The sequence below is a fragment of the Lepidochelys olivacea genome (genome assembly GCF_965140295.1).
Source record: "Lepidochelys olivacea isolate rLepOli2 genome assembly, chromosome: 19".
NCBI lineage: Eukaryota > Metazoa > Chordata > Testudines > Cheloniidae > Lepidochelys > Lepidochelys olivacea.
In genome coordinates this window covers 18,813,652-18,831,432 of record NC_140429.1, presented here as the reverse complement: position 1 = coordinate 18,831,432, position 17,781 = coordinate 18,813,652, and the positions used below count along the sequence as shown (strand labels likewise).

Sequence of the window (17,781 nt, the reverse complement as noted above, 5' to 3'; positions counted from 1 at the left end):
GTCTCCCTGTGGGCAGTGACTGTGATCCCGTGAGCCTTTCCCCTCCGGAAAGAGGGACGTTCACATTAACGGGCAACACTGGGGCCGTGGCTGCAACACGGCAGCTGGGGGGAGAGGCGGCACTTCCTGAGCCGGAGAAACGGCGAGCTGGGAGAGCACCCTGCAGAGACTGCCCCACCCAAGGGTGCGGTCACTGCAGACAGCAAGGCCATGGGAGCACTAGGCCCAGGCCTTCTGCGGCTCAGGGGTTGAGGGGCCCCACTGCAAATGATGCCGGCTCCCAGGACCTGGGTACCAGCCCGACCTGGCCTGGACACCAGCAACTGTAACAAAAGTCTCGACCTGAGCGGGGAGACAGCTGACAGAGAACCCCCAGGCTTCCAGGATGGAGCCACCTGTGGCGGACCGGTCGCACCGGCTGGAGGCGGGGGTGGGGGGCCAGTCGAGCCGGCTGGAGGTGGGGGTGGGGAGCGAGTCGTGCTGGCTTGAGGTGGGGGTGGGGGGGGACAGACGAGCCATCTGGAGGCGGGGGTGGGGAGCCAGTCAAGTTGGCTGGAGGCGGGGGTGGTGGGGCCAGTCGAGCCGGCTGGAGGCGGGGGTGGGGGGCCAGTCGCACCGGCTGGAGGTGGGGGTGGGGAGCGAGTCATGCTGGCTCAAGGTGGGGGTGGGGGGGGACAGACGAGCCAGCTGGAGGCGGGGGTGGGGGGCCAGTCGAGCCGGCTGGAGGCCGGGGTGGGGGGCCAGTCGAGCTGGCTGGAGGTGGGGGTGGGGAGCCAGTCGAGCCGGCTGGAGGCGGGGGTGGGGGGGGCCAGTCGAGCTGGCTGGAGGCGGGGGTGGGGAGCCAGTCGAGCCGGCTGGAGGCAGGGGTGGGGGGCCAGTCGAGCCGGCTGGAGGCGGGGGTGGGGGGCCAGTCGAGCCGGCTGGAGGCGGGGGTGGGGGGGCCAGTCGAGCTGGCTGGAGGCGGGGGTGGGGAGCCAGTCGAGCCGGCTGGAGGCAGGGGTGGGGGGCCAGTTGAGCCGGCTGGAGGCGGGGGTGGGGGGCCAGTCGAGCCGGCTGGAGGCGGGGGGGGGGGGCCAGTCGAGCTGGCTGGAGGTGGGGGTGGGGAGCCAGTCGAGCCGGCTGGAGGCGGGGGTGGGGGGGGCCAGTCGAGCTGGCTGGAGGCGGGGGTGGGGAGCCAGTCGAGCCGGCTGGAGGCAGGGGTGGGGGGCCAGTTGAGCCGGCTGGAGGCGGGGGTGGGGGGCCAGTCGAGCCGGCTGGAGGCGGGGGTGGGGGGGGCCAGTCGAGCTGGCTGGAGGTGGGGGTGGGGAGCCAGTCGAGCCGGCTGGAGGCGGGGGTGGGGGGGGCCAGTCGAGCTGGCTGGAGGCGGGGGTGGGGAGCCAGTCGAGCCGGCTGGAGGCAGGGGTGGGGGGCCAGTTGAGCCGGCTGGAGGCGGGGGTGGGGGGCCAGTCGAGCCGGCTGGAGGCGGGGGTGGGGGGGCCAGTCGAGCTGGCTGGAGGCGGGGGTGGTGGGGCCAGTCGAGCCGGCTCGAGGTGGGGGTGGGGGGGAGCCATTGTACCTGCTGGAAGTGGGGGAGAGGAAGTGGCGAAAGTAGCTGAATTGTGGAGGCTCCTGGGGGGCACCTCTTGTTACCCCGCAAGGTGAAGGCAGGGCTGTCGCAGCCTGGAGGAAAGTGCTGGAGCGGCCAGCAGGCTGGTGGTGTGAAGGGGCTAGCACCCAGCCACCATGACAAGGCTCCCTGTTGCTAGAGGCCGGGGGTAAAAAGGTGACTCACAGTCCTGGGTACCTCAAGAATTGTCACACCCTGCCCTCCCCCAGAGCTGCAGGCTGCCGGCCAGGCGTTCCCTCATATGTGCAGTGAAGCACACGGCCTAATGGCTATTTTAATGCTTATGGGAAGCTGCTGACTAATTTTTCTCACACTGAATCATTTCCAGTTCTCATTCAGTGCCACTGAGACTAGCCACCCCCACGCAGAGCCAAGAGTTCTGCTTTTTCTGCGCCCTGCGTGGGAGTGATCCAGCAGAAAGGCTCTCAGCATCACAGCTGGTAACAGACTGTCAGGGCACCCCTGGGATGATGTTCTCTGGATCATTCTCCCTGCGTTGGCTCGAGCCAGGCCCCGAGTTCGTCCCAATGGCACAAGGACAGGAGATCAGTGCCTCCTGGTCCCGAGCAGCTTGTGGGGCTGCTTCCATCTGAGGCTGGAACTGGTTCCTCATTCCTAGTGCCTTATTCAGAGGCCAAAATGTTGTAAAAGTTCATCAGTGTAAGATTACATAAATGTCACCAAACGTGTGATTGGATTGTATAACTGGCTACGTTAGTAATTAATGCGTTATTAATTACTTACTGTCCAAATAAGGAATTGGCCCTTGATTGGCTGAGTGACCAAATAACTCTGGGTCACCCCAGGTGCCATGGCCCTGTGACCATCAGAAGGAGCTGGACATGCCACTCATTGTCCCAAAGCATTTTCTTTGGCCTGTGTCACAAGCGCCTCACCTCCGAAAACATACCTACCTGCATGGGCGGTGGGTATCGTGGGCCGGGGAAGGCTGTGCGTCCCCAAACAGCCTGGCCTGGCCCTGCCCACGCTGCACCCCCAGCTCCCCTCCTGCCTGCTCTTCTCTTCTGTGGCTGAGAGGCTGGAGCAGGCAGGCTGGGGCCTCAGTGTGCACAAGACCCCAGGGCTGAGGCCATACCATGCAGCCCATCCTCCCGGCACTGGGGCTGGGGACACATGGGGTGGGGGCGGCCGGGCGCTCCGGGCTCCAGTCGGGGAGGATGGGCAGAGGAGACTGGGCCTCGGGCAGAGGGGGAGGGGCTGGGAGCTAGCCTCCCCCAAGGGCGCGTTGACCCACTGCCCAGGCCGACATACGCACACAGTTATAGTTCGCAAATTATCCTTTAACAAGGACCTGGGGGCTCAACTCCCATAAGTGACAAAGTACTTCTTGGGCCACCTCAAAATGACATGTCCTTTGCCCCATCTGCGTGTTCTGAGTGCACCCCGACTGTGGAGTCTGCTGCTGAGTGTTTGCAGCGTGGGGCAAGAGTGGGCTTGAGACAGGAGGAGAACCTCACATGTGTTACAGTGGACAAATAGAGCTGGGCAAAAGTTCCCCGTTAAAACTCCTTTTCATCATAAAATTGGGTTTGCCACTAACCAGATTTTTTTCGCAAGAAGTGTCTGTTTTCTGGAAAAAAAATCAACTTCTTGTCCAGATATCTAACCCCTGAAAACGGAGACATTCATCTCCCAGTGTGATGCTGTGACAAAAAGCACTAATGTGATCCTTGGAGACATGAGTAGGAGCAGAGTGATTTTACCTCTGTACACTGCATTTGTGAGCCCAATACTGGAATGGTGCCCACAGTTCTGGGGTCCACATTTCTAAAAGGATGCAGAAAAATTTGAGAGGGTGCAGACAAGAATCACAAAAATAATTCAAGGTAGGGTGACCAGACATCCTGGTTTTAAAGGGACTGTCCCGTATTTAAGCCCTCCTGCAGCAGTCCCGACTTTTTCTTAAAAACGGACAAATTGTCCCATATTTTCCGTCTCCTCCCAATCAGTATTGGCAGGTCCTGCTTCTGGCTGGATCCCTGCTCACCAGTCTCCTGCCCACCAGTGGTGAGTGGGCGGGGGGGCCAGTGGCTGACAATGGGGTGGGTGTGCAAGGCTGTTGGCGGGATGCAGGTGCAGTGCGCGGGGCCGGCCACTCTTTGTGAGGCCAGGGTCACAGACACAACACTCAGCAGGATGCGTATTTTAAAAGTTGTTACAGAATCAAAAACAGGGTCATTCCCCCCCCCCCCCCCCCCGTTCTGAATTTGTCTAAGAAGAAAACAGGGTTCCTATTGATGTGTTAATTTGTAACTGTCTGTATAATTTCTGTGCAACAGTTTGGGACAAATTGTTGGAATACTGGGTTTGAGTTATTTGTTTAGTGTATGATTACTTAGAATGAAAATGCAAAATAGAAATGGGGGTATGATATTTGGTGGAGTTTTGCTCACTATTAAACTCCAGCTGTGGGAGTAACAGATCCTTATCTCTCCATGACAGGATAATGGTCACATGTGACTTGAGTTGACCTGAGAACTATTTTGTAATTTACTGTCAATCAGAACATAGTTCCTTATTTAAGTGCTATTTGTTTCCTTCCTCCATGGACCCTGTGACTCCCCTCAACTCCCTTCCTCCACGGACTCTGTAACCCCCTCAACTTGCTTCCTCCAAGGTCTTTGTGACACCGCACCCCGCAGCTCTCTTCCTTCACAGACCTTGTGAAATGCCCCCAACCTACTTCCCTTGGGATACTTCCATGGACCCTGGGTACCTGCTTCTGTCCCCTCACTCCATGGACCCTGTCATAAAAATAAAGGGAAGGGTAACCACTTTTCTGTGTACAGTGCTATAAAATCCCTCCTGGCCAGAGGCAAAACCCTTTCACCTGTAAAGGGTTAAGAAGCTAAGGTAACCTTGCTGGCACCTGACCAAAATGACCAATGAGGAGAGAAGTTTCTTTCAAAGCTGGAAGAGGGCGGGAAAGGGTTCTGTCTGTCTGTGTGATGGTTTTGCTGGGAACAGATCAGAAATGCAGCCTTCTAACTCCTGTTAAGTTCGTAAGTAATCTAGCTAGAAAATGCATTAGATTTTCTTTGGTTTAATGCCTGGTGAAATAAGCTGTGCTGGAGGGAATGTATATTCCTTTTTTTGTGTCTTTTTGTGACTTAAGATTTTGCCTAGAGGGATTCTCTATGTTTTGAATCTGATTACCCTGTAAGGTATTACATCCTGATTTTACAGAGGTGATTCTTTTACCATTTCTTTAATTAAAATTCTTCTTTTAAGAACCTGATTGTTTTTTCATTGTTCTTAAGATCCAAGGGTTTGGGTCTGTGTTCACCTGTACCAATTGGTGAGGATTATTATCAAGCCTTCCCCAGGAAAGGGGGTGTAGGGCTTGGGGGGATATTTTGGGGGAAGATATCTCCAAGTGGTCTCTTTCCCTGTTCTTTGTTTAATACGTGTGGTGGTGGCAGCATAGGGTTCAAGGCCAAGGCAAAGTTTGTGCCTTGGGAAAGTTTTTAACCTAAGCTGGTAAGAATAAGCTTAGGGGGTCTTTCATGCAGGTCCCCACATCTGTACCCTAGAGAGGTTGCAGCCGATGAAGTGAGCTGTAGCTCACGAAAACTTATGCTCAAATAAATTGGTTAGTCTCTAAGGTGCCACAAGTCCTCCTTTTCTTTTCACAGAACAGTCTCTCTCTTAACACATTGTCTTTAATGTCACAAATGATTCTTATCTCTGACGAGAGACTCTGTCAGCTCACCAAAGTCACAGGTTTTAATGAGTCTTCTTAATTCTGAGATATATTGTCATCATAAAGTGTCATCACTTTTTTCATGCATGTTAAAAATTTGAGTCTCTCATGGGGTCTCATTCCTTTTTGGCATGCAAAAATGTGGCATTCCTTACATTTGGTCTGTAGTTTACTAAACTTCATGATTTCATTTTCTTCAAACTTAAAGTTGCTATAAATATCCAATGCTTCCTCCCCAACAATATGCAAAAAGATTGATGGCTTCTGTTTATTATTTTTCTCCTCTGCCCCTATAGCTGCTAAATATTAGTCTCAAAACTCTGTCCAGATTTTTTCTCTGCAACATTTCCTGGCAGTTGCAGACTGGATGGAGGTTGTAACACATCCATGTTTGGCTTTCTTCTCTTCTTAAGCCTAGCAGACCACTATTGGGCTAATAAACTATGTACACAAGCCTTGTTCTTTATTTGCTCCTCCACATTCTCCCCTTTCCTCTGTCTTCAGTTTCAAGCAGAGGAGTTAACATCAAAATGTACTGCAATCACCCTCTCATCCAGCTTTCCTGTCACCCTGTCCTAATATTGGGGTTCCTCAACTCAGTGAACGAGAAAAGAATAAACTTTTATGAAAAAACTAGAGTGCATCAGTGGTAAACTACTATGCGTAACTCCCCTTAGTTCTCCACCCTCCGCTTCCAGGGCTTGGCTCAGAATTCCTATATTCAGAATACTGTCCCTTGTGAGGAAGGTTCTGGAAATTATAATCTTTCACAAACATTGTGAGCGAGCAGTAAGTGTGAAGAGCACAGCAAGCATGCAGAGTTTATAAACTACAAGGCCAATGGAGAGCTGAAGATGCCATAACTCTATTCTTTTACTATCATGTAGCGTTTTCTATTGTGGTCACACTAACGGGGAAGCGATGAGGGGGGGAGGGATAGCTCAGTGGTTTGAGCATTGGCCTGCTAAACCCAGGGTTGTGAGTTCAATCCTTGAGGGGGCCATTTAGGGATCTGGGGCAAAAATTGGGGATTGGTCCTGCTTCAAGCAGGGGGTTGGACTAGATGACCTCCTGAGGTCCCTTCCAACCCTAACCTTCTATGATTCTATGATAAGCTGGTTGGGCCCAGGTTGCTGGCCCCTGCACAGACTCAGTTGAGCTCACAGTGTCTGCCCCCAGGAGCTTACAAATTATAAGAGTACGGAATGGATCTGCTGAAACTTTACAAGTGAACCTGTTCATTAGTTTAGGAGTCAAAATGAATTTAGAAACGGGCCCTTTAAGAAATTGGCATCTGGTGTCAGATCTTTTCCTTTCCCCTAATGATCTTAAAAACAGAATAACATGGAACCTTCAAACTTCCCTGATAGTTAAAAACTTCTCAAATCTCATGCATTAACTATATGAATCGATATTTCCATCTTGTGATTCTTCATAATTGAAACTTTGTCTTTAGCAGGGCAGATGAATAATGTTCTACCCCAGGGGTTTTCAACCTTTTCCTTTCTGAGTCTCCTCCCATGCTATAACAACTCCATGGCCCACCCGTGCCACAACAACTGGGTTTCTGCATCTTCAGTAGATTGAAAGTCAGGGCCGGCGTTAGGGGGTAGCAAGCAGGGCAAGTGCCCAGGGCCCCATTGCTAAATTGCTCAAGCTTTGGTTTCAGCCCCGGGTGGCAGGGCTCAGGCTTCAGCTTCAGACCCAGGCCCCAGCAAGTCTAATGCTGGCCCTGCTCTCCAGTTTATTTTGGTGGACCCCATGTAAGCTGCTCACGCTCCCCCTGGACCTCCGGACCCCTGGTGAAGAACCACTGTTCTACAGCAGCTTCCCCAAAGAACTGCCCTCTTTCAGAACAGCTTCCATCTCCTGTTGTCTCAGTGGGACTGAGGCCACAGGCTGCCTTTAGCAAAGATGGTCATTGACTTTTTCACTGGCTCCTCACAGTGTTCCTTCCCTGCCCCTCCAGAGTACCTGCCTCTGAGGGCAGTTTGGCTCCTCTCCCATTGGGAGAAATGGGGTCTGGCAGACACTTGCAAAGATGGCAATTCCTTGGGAGTCACTGTGAAGGAGATTTTATTCATAAGCTTCCGCTGAAGGAGACAGCTTCAGTTATTAAAAATAACAGTGAAAATGGCCATTCAGCCTAAATACTGCTTTCAAAAAGTACCCATTGTGCCAGATCTACTCAGCACTGGCCAGGGGGAAGCGAGGAGGATGGAGCAGGGAAATGTGGGGGACAGGAAGGGGGTTCTGTGTGTGTGTGTGTGCGAGAGAGAGAGCAGGGGAATGGGGTGGGGAGGGGTGCAGGAAGGAGAGGGAAGCTGGTGTGTACATTCCAGTTTTTTGTTCTGGCAATGCCAGGGTTGGAAGCCCTGGACCTGGCCAGTCCATCCTGGAGACTTTGTGCTGCTCCAGAGTGGGGTAAAGCAGCCAAAATGCCCTGGGAATCTGGCCTGAAAAGCTAATCAGAAAAACAAGTGTGGAGGTTCCTTTAATTTTAAGAGTTAATGCTAACAACCCTCTTCAGAAGGGAACATCACAAAGCTCACAATTGTCTGCCCCAAGTGCAAGGGGCATTTCTCTGACCTTGCCATCTCTAATATAAACATCTCGTAACAGGTATATATTTATTTAAACAAAAACACACCCTACCAAACCAAGACACTTTTCTGCATAGGTCACCCTGTCGGGAACGGCTGAGAGAACAAGAACACATGACCCATGTTCAGTCATGTAGCTTAATCTACTCCTGGAAAGTGCTCAGATACTATGGTGGTGAGTGTGGTATAAATACCTATATAGCATAGAAGGGAAATCTCTACCCATCAATCTCTGACTAGCAGGGATTAGGATGAAGCCTTAATGGGGCAGATTATCCCACATCTGCCTCCTGTGGTGTTTCTCACACCTTCAAGTTTGCGGGTGACACTAAGCTGGAGGGAGAGGTAGATATGCTGGAGGGTATGGATAGGGTCCAGAGTGACCTAGACAAATTGGAGGATTGGGCCAAAAGAAATCTGATGAGGTTCAGCAAAGACAAGTGCAGAGTCCTGCATTTAGGACGGAAGAATCCCATGCACTGCTACAGATTAGGGACCGAGTGGCTAGGCAGCAGTTCTGCAGAAAAGGACCTGCGGATTGTAGAAAAATGAGGCCCTGAAATATAAACCCTTGTATCAGAGGCCCGGTATGAGACCTGAGGCCTGAGTTAAAGGAATGGTCAAGACTTTGCTAACATAAAACAAAGTTAAACTGCGAGCCAGAGGCAGGCCCTGCTCACAGAAGTTGGCAAGAAGAAGGCTGCTAATTGGACGTATACACATATCTAAAGAGGATCAAGCACTAATAGGATAAACAGGTGCCAGGATGGCACCAGAACAGTCCAGTACGAACACATTCCACAGAGATAATGAGGAACAGGCCGACCCATCCTAAAAGACAGGGTCAAAAGGATAATATGATGGATAGACTCATTTGTTCGAACCAACATGTACCAGGAGAGAAGCAGCACCCCAACACGCAGAGGGGTTGTACCTCGATGCCTCAGGAGTGATGTGTAACTTGTTTGTACCTGTGTATAAGAATGCACCCCTGAGGGGATGCCTTTGTCTGGCCTAGGGGGCAGTGGAGAGTCTCACCACTGACTGAGCCGGTCCGTTGTCAGGGGGCACACATTCGTAGTATGTCTTGTAGCGTCGGCAAGGAACTATTACTGTGCTTCGTTTGACAATAAACCTGGCTGGGTGCCTTCGTACCTTATCAGAGACTGTGGTCATTGTGGGTTCCCTTGGGGTCTGCTGTGTCAGCTATCTGCGCAGAGCCGGGGCAGCACACAGGGGGAACGCACGCACACAGCCGACTGTTATCAACATTGACCAGAGCAGAGCACCACACCAGTGATGTCTGACATCAGGGATTACAGTGGATGAGAAGCTGGATATAAGTCAGGCTTGACAAAGCCCTGGCTGGGATGATTTAGTTGGGATTGGTCCTGCTCTGGGCAGGGGGTTGGACTAGATGACCTCCTGAGGTCCCTTCCAACCCTGATATTCTATGATTCTAAGTCAGCAGTGTGCCTTTGTTGCCAAGAAGGCTAACGGCATATTGGCCTGCATTAGTAGAGCATTGCCAGCAGATTGAGGGACATGATTATTCCCCTCTATTTGGCACTGGTGAGGCCACCTCTGGAGTACTACATCCAGTTTTGGGCCCCCCACTACAGAAGAGATGTGGATAAATGGGAGAGAGTCCAATGGAGGGCAACGAAAATGGTTAGGGGGCTGGGGCATATGGCTTACGAGGAGAGGCTGAGGGAACTGGGCTTGTTTAGTCTGCAGAAGAGAAGAGTGAGGGTGGATTTGATAGCTGCTTTCAACTACCTGAAGGGGGGTTCCAAAGAGGATGGAGCTCAGCTGTTCTCAGTGGTAGCTGATGACAAAACGAGGAGTAATGGTCTCAAGGTGCAGTGTGGGAGGTTTAGGTTGGATATTAGGAAAAACTTTTTCACTAGGAGGGTGATGAAACACTGGAATGGGTTACCTAGGGAGGTGGTGGAATCTCCTTCCTTAGAGGTTTTTAAGACCCGGCTTGACAAAGCCCTGGCTGGGATGATTTAGTTGACGTTGGTTCTGCTTTGAGCAGGGGGTTTGACTAGATGGCCTCCTGAGGTCCCTTCCAACCCTGATATTCTATGATTCTTCTGAAGGTGCTGGCCACTGCTGGGGACAGGAGACTGAACTAGACCAGCCATTTCTGTGTTGACTCTACAGCTCTTCAAATCATCGCCCATGAACATCCTCGCTGGGTTTGTTGTTAATGGTCATGGATGGACAAGGAAGGTGAGATAATATCTTCTTTTGAACCAACCTCTAATTCCGAATGAAGCTGGTCCAGTAAAAGATATGACCTCCCGCACCTTGTCTCTCTGATAGCCTGGGACCAGCACCGCTACAACAATGCTGCAGTGGCCACGGATGACATTTTTAATTTAAAAAACAAGGAAATTCTTCCAATGAAGTTAAGGCTGAGAGGACATGTCAGTAATTTAGGGTAAAACACATTCCAGGGAGGGTGTAATTATCCCAACCAACCATTATAAACCCAGACAATTCAAAGTTAGTGTTAAACTGAAACAAAATCTAAACATGCTGAAATATGGAAATACACAGCTAGGGTATGCAAACAACCTTAATTCTGCCCTGTAGGGAGATGTGCGGGTTGGCACGCACGCGTGCACATACACACAGGCACACACAAACACTCATGGATGCACACACAGACAGAAAAAATTAGATATGCCTTTAAAGATCAGTTTGATCTAATATAGGGCCACAACCCTACAGTGACTTAAATATAATACCTCTTAAGCTTAACCAACACCATAAAACCCATATGCTGTCACTACAGGGCAGAGCTCACTGCATATTTTCATGCTGTTACGTATTCTTAACTCCTTCTTAACATTGCTTGCCTCAGCACTAGCTGGTCTCCCTCTCCAACTCGACCTCTGCCCCCGGGAAGTGTTCCACCTGGGAATTGGCAGCCCCAGCTCAGCAGGCAGGTCTGTGCCCTTCTGGCACAGTGCCGCTGGTTTATAGGGACTCTGGAGCCAGAGGCCAATGAATTGTCTCATGCTGCTGCCCATTGTGCAGTAGCTGAAAACCTTCCCCATCAAATCAATAGCAACAGCTCAGTTCCTTCATGCAGTCTCTGTCCTTCCGTTACGGGGTCAAAACTGCTTGGGGAGGGGTTGTGTTTGTCACTGTTCAGATTGTATTAATTTCCCTCTGTTGGCTGGATGGGGGGTTACATGGGCAGAAGAGGGCCAGTATAACTTCAGCAGAGACAGGCTTTTGTGGGGGGGGCGGGGTGCATGGGGTTTCAGTGCATTGCAATGGTCAGATCACAGCCCACTCCACAAGCTGCTTGGGTACAAGTGAGGGCTCCCTGCCGATGCATTGGCAGAAGGACCCTTCCCCATTGCTGGGTGTTGTCACCACAGTACCTCCTGCTGGTGCGGGAGGTGACGCAGAGCGGTCGCTATCAAAGCACTCCACGCTGCGAGCACAGAACGAGGTGAGGCTGGGCTGGGCTGGACGAGCCCTGTTCTGCAGTGACTACAGGCCGCACCCTGCTTCCCCGGCTCCTGAAGGAGTTCAAGGCTTTGCAAATCTGGGTCTCCAGGCCCCACTCCACTGGCACCAGCAGCAGAGACATCCTGGCTGTGGCCGGGGAGAAGGCAGGTACTCACCTTGGAAGTACACCCCGGAACAAACCTTCAGCACCCTGGGCAGGGATGCAATGTCCAGGGACAAGATGTACTGCTGGAAAGAGAGGGGCTCCATGGCTCCGCACCCTCGCTGTGGCTCTGCTGGGATCCGAGTGTAAGGGGAGACCGGGCACTCTAGGCTTCGCTGTATCTTTCACTTCTGTTTTTGACTGAAATAATTTCCTTCCCCAAGCAGAGGCGGATACTGCTGGCAGTGCTCCAAGCCTCTTACAAAGCCCTGGCTGCCTCAGTACCGGGACTTCTACCCCCTCCCTTTAGGCTCCCGTGCATCATCCCCACCAAACAGTATTTTCACCCCCTGCCACGGCCTCACATGCCAAAATTCATAGCCCCCAGCAGGGCCGCTAGACCGAGCCCCTGAATGCACAGCGTCCATCCAAGCCAGCATTTACAGGCTTGTTCAATGGCTTTTGCCTCTCCTGCTATAAAAACCATTCCAGCGCTCTGGGTGCTTGGGCCTTTCTGTGCTGACGCTGCTGCTCTGCTTGGAGGGGTTTTGGTCTGTGAGCCCTGAGATGAGGAACTGGGTGCATTGGCTTAGCAGAGGTCCTGGTATCTCGGCCTGTCCAGACCAGACAGTCTCCGCAGTGTGTCTCCCTGGCTCGCGCTGCGCCTGGCTGTCTAGCCAAGGCCGAGCTCAGAGTGCCCTGGAATAGATGCCAACCTGCCCCTGCCAGGGCCAGCTGCGACCACTCTGGAGAAAAGCCTGGGGCCCTTGCAAAGGGAGGGATTGGAAGCAGGGGAGGGATGTGTGTTTGGTGTTGCCTAATACAACCTGCAACCCACTGCACACACCCCAGCCCTCCATCTGCCTCTGGGCCCCCTAGCTCCACTCGCCAGCCCCCCCATCTTCCCCTGGAAGGATACCCAAGGCTCTCCTCCCAGCTGGGGGGCCCGCTGGGTCTGCGCTGTGCATGGCATGGAAGGGGGCATGTGGGGTAGGGCTTAGAGCAGGGGGATGCAAGTCAGCACGTCCAGCCTGTGCCCCTCACTCTGCCCCAGCCTTCCTATAGGAGCTCGCGTGAGTCACGTCCCCAGGCTGTCCAGAGAGTCAGGCGCTGTGGTGTGGGGCCCACTTTTCCTGCCCTGGGCCCTGCTGTGACATTGCACTCTGTATGATTTTATGACAATATGCTAATGAGTGTGAGTATAATGTAACTGGAATATGCTTCATGCAAAAGGTCTCTTGTAAGGTATCATTACAAAGCTTATAATCTACGGAGTGTGGTCATCCTATTTGTATGTATGTATCACTCTTGTATCTGAAACTAGAAATATGAAATATAACTCTGAGGGCCTATTGTAATTATGCAAAGTGTGGGCCATTAATGGTGGTTTGGAATCTTGATGGCTCCCATCAACTAGGACAATTGACTGTAGATGGCTCTGTTTACTTGTAAGTCTTCCTGTATACGTGTGTGCTGGCAAGTGGGTAATGACGTCTTACAGTGACATGTGATCATGTCAGCTGACCTGGAATCCATCTTCAACCTGGTGCTTTTCCATTTAGAAGGAGGGGTGGGAACCCAGAGAGGGACAAAGGATTCCTGCCTTCTGCAAAAGATATATAAGGGAGTGTAACAGAACAAAGGGGGCTGCAGTCATGAGAAATCCCCTAGCTCGCACCTGAGCTGGAACAAGGGCTGTACCAGGGGAAAGGATTGTGCCCAGACTAGGAAGGCAACCAGTCTGTGATAGAAGCTTATTGCAACATCTCTGAGGGTGAGATTTTATCTGTATTCAGTTTTCTTACTGTACTAAGCTTAGACTTCTGTGTTTTATTTTATTTTGCTTGGTAATTCACTTTGTTCTGTCTGTTATTACTTGGAACCACTTAAATCCTACTTTTTGTATTTAATAAAATCACATTTTATTTATTAATTAACCCAGAGTATGTATTAATACCTGGGGGGAGGGGAGGCAAACAGCTCTCTCTCTCTGTGCATATTTCTCTATCAGTGTTATAGAGGGCGAACAATTTATGAGTATCTAAAGCTATATACAGGGTAAAACGGATTTATTTGGGGTTTGGACCCCACTGGGAACTGGGCATCTGGGTGTTGGAGACAGGAACACTTCTTAAGCTGTTTTCAGTTTAGCCTGCAGCTTTTGGGGGATGTGGTTCAGACCTGGGTCTGTGTTTGTAGCAGGCTGGCGTGTCTGGCTCAAACCAGGCAAGGCCGTGAAGTCCGAGGCTGGCAGGGAAACCGGGCTCAGAGGTAGTCTCAGAACATCAGTAGGCAGCTTCCAAGGGGTTTCCTGTGACCCAGCCCGTCACACCCTCCGTTTGGGAGCAGCAGAGGCCGTTGTGTGAGGTCCCCTCACCCCAGAAGGGCTGACGAGGCTGTAGGGGCCCAGAGGCTGTAGGGGCCCGGGAACTGGGGTGCCTCTGGTGAGGGAGGGGGACAGGCCTCCTGTACCATTCCCCTCCAGCCGCACTCAGAGCATAACATCCCCCACCTCCTTGCTGGATGTGCTGGCAACAGGGCTGCATGGGAGCCTGGCACAGCGAGTAGCAGCATTCTTCCCATGGGAAGGTCCTTAGAGCCGAGCGTGAGCCAGTGCTCAGACACGTATTGTGCTGTAAATGCTCATCACCTCCAGCCAGGTTCGTGGTGTGATGCTGTGTCATGTCACAGAGATTCCTCACTGAGTTCCCCATGCTCACCTGCTGCCAGGAGCAGCCCAGAGCAGGGAAGGGAAAGCTGTCTGGACTGCCTGGAATCCCCTCTGCAGCAGTCATTGCTCTGGGGATCTCTATGAGCCCAGCTCAGACACTTTTGTCCTAATTTTGCAGAACATTCAAGCCCCTGAACTCACTGCTGAGCCTGCCCCGCAGATCACCCAGCAGCCTCGCCATACTTGGTGCTCGGCATGACTAGGCACTGCGTGACTAGAGCTGTCTGTAGCGGGAGGTTTCCCCACAGCTCTCAGCCTGCTCACCTCAATTTCCTTCTCTGCTGTGGTTGTAGCCTCCAGGTGACAGTGGAAGGTTTCAAAGACAGCCATAGCCAGCCCAGAGCCTAGGAAATGCATCTCTGCCAAGCCCTCCACTGGGGAGCCTGCCCTGTCCCCTGGCCACGTCTGCGGGAGCTGAGGTGTGGCAGGGACAGCAGAATGGTTGGGGAAAAGTCCCTGGCTAGGCATCTCACCTGTGGGGAGGAGGAAGCCAGAGCAGAGGATGCAGGAAATTCGCCTCCATTCCTGTCAGTATTTATACGCTGGGAGTGGCCAGGGCCCCTCTGCACTGAGCACTGCAGAAACATATCCAAAGACATGGTTCCTGCTGCAGCGAGCTTAGCCCCAGCTCCCCTCCTCTCCAAGGCTGGGGCGGGAGCGATCCCCCCCCAGCTCCCTCCGTCCTGGACGGCACGGAGAGTGCAGTCGCTTTTAATCTCCACTCACAACTCCAGCGCTGGGCTCCTGTGGCCATGCTCCAACCGTCCCTCGCTGCACTCCGGCCGGCACCGTGCCCTGAGGGTCCGGCCGGCACCGTGCCCTGAGGGTCCGGCCGGCACCGTGCCCTGAGGGTCCGGCCGGCACCGTGCCCTGAGGGTCCGGCCGGCACCGCGCATGCAGGGCGGCTCCTGTGGACTTCTTGGGGCAGAGCTGAGAGCTGTGGACGTAGCACCAGCACTGAGGCCTTGTCCACACTATCAGGTTTTGTTGCCAAAACTGCTGTTTGTCGACCCAGACAGTGAGTGCGTACACACTGCGAGGCGACTTTTGTCGGGAAAAATGCCCCGTTTTGGCGGCAAAATACATCCACCCTCACAAGAGATTTACGTCTTTTTCCTCTACATTTTTGTCAACAAAGTGCAAGTGTAGACACAACGCTTGATTTCATCACTTTAATTAGCCTCCAGGAGGTGTCCCACAGTGCCCATCCTGACTGCTCTGGTCAGCAGTTTGAACTCCCCTGCCCTGCAGCCAGGGAAACAACTGTCTACCCCTCCCTCTTAGAAGCCACAAGAATTTTTGAAATTCCATTTCCCCTGGCTCGGCGTGGAGAGCTCTCATTGCATCTTCCTAGGTGACCATGGCGGGTTATTGCAGCAAATGCGCTCCCGCTTGGGCTACTGCAGAGCTGCTGGATCTGCTCAGTGTATGGGGAGAGGAGGCTCTACTTCCCAGCTGTACTTGAGCCATAGGAATCGGGACATCTATGGACACGTTTCTCGAGGCTTGTGCGAAAAGGGCTATGATCGTGACACACTGCAGTGCAGAGCAAAGATAAAGGAGCCAAGGCAGACGTGCCATAAGGCAAGGGAGGCAAACCGTCGCTCAAGTGCTTCACCTAAGTCCTGCCAATTCTATAAGGAGCTGGACGCTATCCTGAATGGTGACCCCATCTCCATCGCCAAGAGCCCCGTGGATACTTCAGAGGGCACGGAGGCGGCGGAACGAGGACATAACCCGGAGGATGAAGTTATTGGTGAAGAGGTGGAGTTAGATGAGGATGTGCAGCTCCCGGTGGGGCAGGCAGCCAGGAACTGTTCTCCACTCTAGAGGTGTCTAGCCAGTCTCAGCAGTCGTTCTTCAGTGAACAAGAAGAAGGAGATGAGACACCTGGTAAGTGGCTGTGGCTTGTGTAGTCCAGAGGTGGGTTCAGGGCATAGAAATGTGGGAGGCTGGCTGTGCTCCAGTGAGGTGGACATTTCCCTGTGTAGCTAAGCAGTACGGCAGAACAGGGTGTTAATCCACACTGAGCCCTCGTGGGAATCCTCCAGAGAGATCTCCAGGAAAGGTTTCCGGAGGTACTCGACCATCCTCTGCTAAAGGTTCCATGGCAAAGCAGCTTTGTTCCTTCCCCTATTGTAGGAAACTTTCCCACGCCATTCACTTGTGCAGGGACCAAAGCAGCACATAGGCGAGCAGCATAGGGAGCAGGGTGGAAGCCACAAGCATGGAGTAGATGTACCCTCGTTTCCCTGCTTACCCTTTGCAGTGAGATGTCTGCTAGCATTACCCCGCCTGTGGAAAAATGTGGGATAATTTTAGAATTTGTTCCCTAGAATGCTGCACCATGACCTTTTGCAAAGAGTGTGTGCTCTTTTCCCCATGTGGAGCACCCCCCCGCTCCCCATGCCAACACTCCCCATGCTTTGGCTGTTCGCAGAGATGTGTGCCTGGCTAGGGTCAGGGAGAAAGTGATGTCAATGTTGCAAAAGGTGTATTTAACTGAAATGTTTCATGCTCTGTGTGAACTTAATCCTGCTTCTGTGCATCATCCCCTGTGCTTCACCCAATGCAGCCTTGAGGGACACCCCACGCGCCCCGGCCGAGCGTCTCCACCAGATAAGAAAGCGCCCAAGATGCAGCAAAGAAGACATGTTCCGGGAGGTCCTGCAGTGCTCCAATGCAGAAAAAAGGGAATGCAAGGAGTGCTGGGAAGCCGAACGGCAGGATAGAAAAGAGAATCACGCGTTTGTTAAGGACGCAACTGAGCAGATGATGATGGTCCTGGAGGGGCAAACGCAGATGCCGAAGTCATTAATGGTGCTGCAGACTGAGCAGATCCGTGCGTGCCCTCCCCCACAGCTCATTCTGCGCTCAGTCCCGGGCCCCCCAACTCCGCTCACCCCGTCCTTTCCGGCACGCCTGGCTTCCCCTTCACTCCACCCCCTCGGACAACTTTCACAATGAGAGCCGGGCCTGCACGCGGTGCTGGAATCTGCCCTTCCCGGGTGCCTCCTCTCCCAGAGAGCGTCTGTGTGCTTGTGCGCGCTGTTTCTTCCGCAATAAAAAGGAAGTTTTATAAGGGTAAATCTTCTTCATTTTTTTTCTACAAGGTGAGCTTGCGGGCACTGCCAATACGTGCCTGGGCATTGTAATCACTTTATCACTGGAATATAGGCCCCAAATGTCACCATTGGCCCCTAGGAAAACGGCATGTCATGTAACATTGAAGCAACTCAAGCAGAGATAATAGCTCCCCTCTGGGCTCCTCTGGCAGCCCTGGGATCTGGCTGCTCAAAATCAGGGGCCAAGCCGTCTGCCTCAGCACTCCACCCCTGAGCAAACCGTTCGCCCTTAGCTTCACAGAGATTATGCAACATACAGCATGTAGCTAGGACCCTAGGAATATTATCCTCAGTGAGGTCCCACCTGCATTGCCAGCTTGTCTTTAATCTGACAAAGTCACATTCAACCGTCATC

General features: G+C 52.7%; 1 protein-coding gene across 1 annotated transcript in view; it reads right to left on the bottom strand.

Annotated features, from left to right (window-relative positions):
* The window catches only part of THEMIS2 (thymocyte selection associated family member 2), a 31,073-nt gene extending 19,322 nt beyond the window's left edge, over positions 1-11,751 (bottom strand). The window contains exon 1 of the mRNA XM_084652600.1: positions 11,584-11,751. Within this exon, the coding sequence (XP_084508726.1) occupies positions 11,584-11,677 (94 nt within the window). The 5' untranslated portion in view covers positions 11,678-11,751. The remainder of the gene's footprint in view (positions 1-11,583) is intronic.
* Between the last annotated feature and the right edge of the window lie 6,030 nt (positions 11,752-17,781).